Source organism: Pyrus communis, chromosome 2 (assembly GCF_041283825.1).
Source record: "Pyrus communis isolate YQ-2024b chromosome 2, ASM4128382v1, whole genome shotgun sequence".
Taxonomy (NCBI): Eukaryota; Viridiplantae; Streptophyta; class Magnoliopsida; order Rosales; family Rosaceae; genus Pyrus; species Pyrus communis.
Window position 1 is genome coordinate 4,370,357 of NC_142566.1, and position 6,984 is coordinate 4,377,340.

At 38.2% G+C, this 6,984-nt stretch overlaps 1 protein-coding gene across 4 annotated transcripts; it reads left to right on the forward strand.

The window, feature by feature from the left end:
* Positions 1-500: 500 nt before the first annotated feature.
* LOC137748190 (sucrose-phosphatase 1) lies at positions 501-6,754 on the forward strand. 4 transcript variants are annotated; one of them, XR_015954594.1, is made up of 9 exons: positions 679-1,215; positions 3,626-3,727; positions 3,964-4,158; positions 4,259-4,549; positions 4,744-4,930; positions 5,284-5,330; positions 5,984-6,088; positions 6,209-6,280; positions 6,372-6,562. XR_015954594.1 is itself a non-coding variant. In XM_068488294.2 (8 exons), the coding sequence occupies exons 1-7, from the start codon at positions 838-840 to the stop codon at positions 6,074-6,076; spliced, it is 1,293 nt and encodes a 430-aa protein (XP_068344395.1). In that variant the 5' UTR covers positions 501-837; the 3' UTR covers positions 6,077-6,088; positions 6,209-6,754. The 4 variants fall into 4 exon arrangements, 2 of the variants coding, with proteins under 2 accessions (XP_068344395.1, XP_068344397.1); XM_068488294.2 differs by having other exon boundaries at positions 501-1,215; positions 6,209-6,754; XR_015954597.1 differs by lacking the exon at positions 3,626-3,727 and having other exon boundaries at positions 712-1,215.
* Positions 6,755-6,984: the final 230 nt, after the last annotated feature.

Genomic DNA, 6,984 nt, shown 5'->3' on the forward strand with positions numbered 1-6,984 from the left:
CTTCTCTTTGCTGTCTTGCTGTCTGCCTTTGTTGGTAGTGTTGCTCGTGGAATCCGACGAGCTTCTTTCAATTGGCTACAAATTCTTTGTAATTTGTGGTTGTGCAATGAGTGAAGTTTGAGATTAGATGCTGAAATCAATGAGGAGAGATGAGGCTCGATTAGGGGCAAGGATTTGTGTGAATCAACATGCACTGCTACAGGTGGTTGTTTTGGTGGTTATGGCGGAGGATGCAGCGGATCCGAGTGCTTTCAGTGTTCTTTTTATTCGAGTCTCAACTTTTGGTTTGTTTGGTTGGCCACTGTTGTTTGTTTGTGTTTTTATGCTTTGGGTCTTTTTGTTGTAAAGTTTGTTGTTGGTAATGAAATTTATCTTTGTTGAAAAAAAATATATCGAAGAGAGAAAATTGAATGGATTTTAAATTTACATTTTTCTTACTAGAGTACAATTCACGTGTTCCAAAAATGTAAAAATAAAATGTGGACTAAGTGGCCTTACCTATCATTGAACCATTGAATCCATACACTTCACATTCTAATTTAAATCAAGAAATTGTTATTAGCATTCTAAAAATTTTATTCTACATTGCTCACAAATGTATTTGTTTTTTCTTTCTAATTAAGAAAGTTGAAATGATAAATGAGATAGCTAATAACAATTCTATAAAATAAAGAATCCACAATGTACATTTTAGGTTGGAAGGTTTGAAAAGGAAAGAAGGAAGAATAAGAAGTTGTATAACCCAACAAGAAGAAAGCAATGAATTCAATCTGTCAAGGTGGGTGAGCTGCGCGTGACAAGTTGGAGTGGAAGTGCTGAACCCATTTAGCAACCCAGATGATGAACATGAATCGTCGTCTGAATGGTTCTGCTCGTGTGATGCTGGTCTCAGATCTTGACGGCACCATGGTTGACCATGATGCGCCTGATAATCTGAGTCTTCTCAGGTTCAATGCGCTGTGGGAATCATATTACCGCCATGATTCTCTGCTCGTATATTCCACTGGAAGAACACCCATCACGTACAAACCTTTGAGGAATCAGAAACCCTTGCTAACCCCCGACATCACCATCTTGTCCGTCGGCACTGAGATTATGTATGGCGGTGGTGACGATATGGTTCCTGATCTTGGTTGGCAACAGTTTCTCACTCACAGATGGGATAGAGCCATTGTTGTTGAAGAAACTAATCATTTTCCTCAACTTATTCCTCAGGTACCTTTTTCTGTAGTGTTCTCCCTCAACCCTAATTTTTTACCTTTTACACACTTCTCTTAATTTTTTATCATCTATCAATTGGATAAATTGAATGTTTCGTTAAATATGTAGGCACACAAGAAATGATAAGATTAGGAATGAGGATATCTGAAGGAAAGTAAAAGTAGCCAAAATTGATAGAAAGATGAGAGGAAATCAGTTATGATGGTTTAGACATGTGAAACAAAGGTTCAGTTAGAAAATGCGATTACGGGATAGTGGTTCAGGGCGGAAGGGGTAGAGGAAGACCTAGGAAGACTTTGGAAGAAACTCTAAGAAAAGACTTAGAGTACTTAGATCTAACGAAAGACATGATACAGAATCAAGCCCAATGACGTTCTATGATTCATTAGCCGATCTCACTTAGTGAGAAAATACTTTATCGTTGTTGTTGTTGAACGATTGAATAAATTAAAGAGGATAATTGGACAAAAATTAATAAAGATGTGAGAGGTAAAAATTGTGAATATCACTACCTTTCCTTTTTTGTTCCTTCATAGAATTTGTAGAAATATTATTCTTTATCAGTTCACTAGGTATAAATCATTTATATAGTACAATAGATACATGTATGTATGCTACAAATGAAATATTAATAATTACATTGGTAAGAATTAAACCTTGCTATGTTTAATCTAAGTTCATCGTATTTGATTTATAGTATAATGAAACATAAATTAAGGAGTTCCTTTAACACCCCCACAAATTGGACGATGGAGATCGGACAAGTTTGGAGCAAAGGAGAACATGGCGAGGCTTATGTAGAGCCTTTGTGAGGAGATTAGCGGGCTGATCAGTAGAGGCAATGTAGCAAACCCGATGACTTCCAAAATCTACTTTTTCCTGAATAAAATGATAATCTAGCTCAATATGCTGAGTAGGAGAGTGGTGAACTGGATTGGCAGCCATGTACATAGCACGTAAGTTGTCACGGTATAATAAGACATGGAAACTGCAAGCGGACACCTAATTCCTGTAGGATAACTTATCAAAGTGGTGCAGGGAGAACTCATAAACTGGGCAACTGTGTTGACGACATAAGAGAGGTTTGGCTGGGTGAGTGTCAAATACTGAAGAGAACCCACGAGCTCACGGTATGATGTAGGCGAAGGCAAAAGAGATTCATCGTAGGCACTTACTGTAACTTTCTGGCAGCAAGTGGAGTGGAAGCCGGTTGCAATGGAGCATATCATATTTCTGGACCTGGGATTTTGCTGCGCGAAGGTGAGGAGTTTTGTGACGAAGATCGGCAAATGTAGAAGGGGAACCATTGATGATTGCTGTATTGAACATCCAGTATTCAGAACCAAGGCCACAAAGAACAGCAAGAACAGGGTATTTGTAGGCGATCGCTGATTGATTGAAGCAAGTTTATCCGCAATGGACTTGACATGTTGCAAGTAAGCATCAAGAGATTGGGAGCCTTTGGACATGCCAAGAAGTTGAAAGCAAAGATTGGCCTCACTAGCAAGAGAACTTTGAGAAAAGTGAGTGTGAAGACAATTCCAAACATCCTAGGCAGTCTAACCAATGGTGACAGATAAAACGAATTCAGAGATAGCACTGGTAAGGTATCTGACCACGAGTTGGTCTTGCTGAACTCAAAGAGGATAAATGGGGTTGGGGATAAGGGGAGCAGGGTCGCCATGTTTTTCTTTGTGTTTGGAATCGAAGATCGTAGGAAGTGGAATGGGATGAGGGCATGAGAGTCATGAGACCATCTACAAATTTCCATAGGTCATGACCAATAAGAAAAGATTTCATCTGACGAAGTCAGATAAGATAATTGGACTCGATAAGTTTGACAAATTGGGTGGTGTTGGGGCCGGGACCCGGGTAGAGAAGGAGAAGAACAGGAAGACATGATGAAAGATGGGACAAAGAGGAAAAGTGAAAACCTAGACCGAGGAGGGATTGGGAGGTGTTGGTGAGACAAACCCTAAGACCTAGTTAAACTCATATCATGTAGAAATATTGTTCCTTGATCAAATCACCAGGTACAAATCATTTATATAATACAATAGATACATGTTACCAAGTGAGAAATTAATAATTACATTCATAGGACTTGACCCTTGCTATGTTTAATCTAAGTTCATCGTATTTATACAATGAAACATAAATTAAGGAGAAGAATCCGGAGATGAATGTGATCCTTTAACAGAATTAGTTATAATTCTGGCAATATTCTAATTTAATCTAAACTACTCGGTGTCGCGAGGGGAAGCACACTTGTCTAACAAGTGAATAGTTTAGTGGAAAAAATTTCTTGCATTGTAGATAGTGTGCGCTCTAGATTAATTATTGCGTTTTTACTGGTTGATGAAATCCTTTGTGCATTTGAAAATATGATATGAGATTATTTCAGGCAGAGAAACACCAACGACCTCACAAGGTTAGCTTTAAGGTTGACAAGGTAATGGCATTGGAAATAATGAATGCTTTATCACAACGGTTGGAGAGACGTGGGGTAAGATTTCCTCAATTGTTTTCTTTCTCTAAACCTTAGGGCTCCACTTCACAACTTCATTTGAAAGTGTTATTGTCCTACTTGCATACTGAAAATTGTTTCCTATCTTCAAAACTGGTGCCACTATATGTATGTATGTATCTATATATATATAGTACTCTCTGAAATCATTTGCTTTTACTATTTGAATGCATCTCTCGTTAAAGCCTGTGATTTGTCTATACGCATTTGGTCAGGTAGACATAAAGATCATTTGTAGCAGGGGGATTGATTTGGACATTTTACCCAAACGTGCCGATAAAGGACAAGCTCTTGCATATCTGTTAAAGAAATTCAACAATGAGGGGAGACTTCCGCACAACACTCTTGTTTGTGGTGACTCTGGAAATGATGCCGAACTCTTCAGTCTCCCTCAAGTGTATGGTGTGATGGTATGTAGGTCATAAACGATTAGTTCATTATTTACCCTCTTTGCATAATCATATTGTTAGCTTATTAATGAGGATAAAAATTGTTAAATTGAATATGCAGGTGAGTAATGCACAAGAAGAATTGTTGCAGTGGTATGCAGAAAATGTGAGTGACAATCCTGATATGCTTCATGCAACTGAGAGATGTGCAGCTGGGATAATACAAGCCATTGGACATTTTCATCTTGGTCCAAATGTATCGCCTAGAGATTTAAAAGACTTCCGAAAGTGCAAAGTGGAAATGTCCAGTCCTGCTCATGAGGTAACCAAATTCTACTTGTTCTATGAGAGATGGCGCCATGCTGAAGTAGAGAAATCTGAGGAGTATATCCAAAACTTAAAATCAGTCTTTGTAAGTGTGATTTGTCTGTTTTTTCCTTTCTTTCTTTCCCCGACGCGATTTAATTTTGAAACACCTTGGTTTATTGTAAATTTTGAGTCTTGTAAATTAAGAGAGTCTTGGTTATGTGCAATGAAGGGTGGACTACCGATGCGGTAATAACTGATGCTGCTTGAATTCTTTTTGTATTCTTTCCATTTCTTTAGCATTCATCGGGTATCTTTGTCCATCCCTCCGGAGTAGAGCTACCAATCCACCAGTGCATAGATTCATTGGCAAGGTTGCATGGAGATAAGCAGGGAAAACAATTTTGGATATGGTTGGATCGATTATCCTCAGTTCAAATTGGCTCAAACGCATGGCTCGTGAAGTTTGATAAGTGGGAATTCTGTGGTGAGATGAGGCTTCCTTTCTAGCATTTATTCGAGAATAGAAAAAGAATTGGAAGAATATATACGATGAGTTAATCTAATAAATATGAATGAAATGTTTACATTTGTATCAAAACTGGTAGCTAGTCATTAATTAAGTATTTGAATTAAGGATGACTCCAAATAGAAACATTAAAGCTGAAAGGGGCATGGAAAATGTAAGTGGGAAAATTTAGGGAGTTGTTATTGGCACTCTAGAAAAGTCATCATGCATACGATTTTTTGAGTGCTAATTATTGTGCAGAATTTGATGATTTAGTTTTCTGATAGAAATGGATTGTTATTGATGAAAGTTTGATGGATTGATTGTTGTAGAGAACGAGCGGAGATGTTGTCTGACTACAGTCTTGATGAGTTCGAAGGTATAACCTTTTAACTTAATGTCCCTTTAAAGAAAATGGAGGTTTCATCATAAAACCAATTGGCAATATTGGGAGTAGTTTAACCTTTTATAAGCCCTTGCAAATTTCTCTTTTCACCAATGTAGGACTCTTTTACTTTCACATTCTCACACGCCCCTCACATGTGGCAAATTTTCAAGCCAAATACGTGGACAACACGACTTGGATGGCGTGGAGCATGTGTGGTCATTGGGCTTTACACACGGGCCAACCTACTCGATATCATGAAGAAAGTTGAGGTTCCACCATAAAAACAATTGGTAATATGGGGAATAGTCCAATTGCTTATGAGCACATGTCATCGTATCAAAGCAAGTTGTTTCACGTATGAAGTCCAACGGCTACACGTGCTCCACATCACCCTGTTTGCGTTGTCCATGTATTTGACTTAGAAAATTCGTCACACGTGAGGGGGCGCGGTTGAGAATCAATCTCACATTGATGTGAGGGGGATCTTACATGTGCATATAAGTAATTAGGCTACTCCCTATATTGTCAATTAGTTTTAGGGTGAAACCTCAACTTTCTTCACCCTTGATGATCTAGGATGTAATAATTTGGGGAGATTTTAATCTGGTAGTTATATTACTGATGATTTGTTATGGCTTTACCAGGCTGAGGGGCCAGATGATTTCACTTGGCTGCACATGCATCAAACATGGCTGTATGGTTTGGAAATTAAAGAACCAGAACGATGGTTATTCTAGCTTCCTAGACAGGTCAGCATCTATTTTTTTAATCAAGATCGGGAGGCTCATTTTGACACACTTTCTTATAGTCGGGATCGGGGAATCTAATTCCATATTGTTCACACATCTACCTTGAATGCTGTTTTGCAGAAGCCGGCGGTTAATTCCAAGTTTACTGGTCATGAAAAGGCATCCTTGTACGTACAAGTTGCCAGGAACCAAGTCAAAGTACATGATGACTAAAGTTTGATTGGAGTGCAAGTCAATTGTAGAATAATGAATATACTGTGTTGTCTCTATCCCCCACGATTAGGATCAAAATGAAGCACAAAGGAGGTTGTTGATTGTAGAAGAGAGGGGAAGGGGAAGGAGCAGACGAGTTGAAGAGAGATTCTGGCCGCACGATCTATTACGGATGGTCAAGATTCGTTGATCTCGAGGATCCAGATGTAATTGATCTGGAGATGATCCTAATCTATCTATTTATAACATAATGTTATGACATCCTAGGTGGACAGTCACATACAATGATATCAATTTTTATTCAATTAAAAAGAAAAAAAATTAGGAGAAATCCTAAAACAGTGAAACCTAGCAGACGTGAAACTTTCGAAAATGGTGGATAACCGTAGCTTGCCATTAGTTGTCAAGCAAATGTGAAACTTCACGTTTCTTCATATGATGTCCTCTCCTTCTCCTTCATTTGCCTATCTTTTCTTAGTTACCATCTTCCCTACACCCTAAGAGAACACTGCTCCCACAACTCTCTCTGTTTTGATTATTGGTAAGCATTGATTGTTATTTTTTTCGTTGAATTTTTTTCTTCTTTTTTTGTGAGTCTGTATGCCATTGCTTTCATTCTCCATTGTTGCAGACTATTTTCTATTTGGTTAATCCTTAATCATTTTGATTATTGTACTTTTGTT

Coding starts and splice junctions, on each gene's coding strand:
- LOC137748190 (XM_068488294.2), top strand. CDS start 838: ATGATGAACATGAATCGTCGTCTGAATGGTTCTGCTCGTGTGATGCTG. Junction 3,728..3,963: donor AACGGTTGGAGAGACGTGGG/GTAAGATTTCCT, acceptor GCATTTGGTCAG/GTAGACATAAAGATCATTTG. Junction 4,159..4,258: donor CTCAAGTGTATGGTGTGATG/GTATGTAGGTCA, acceptor TTGAATATGCAG/GTGAGTAATGCACAAGAAGA.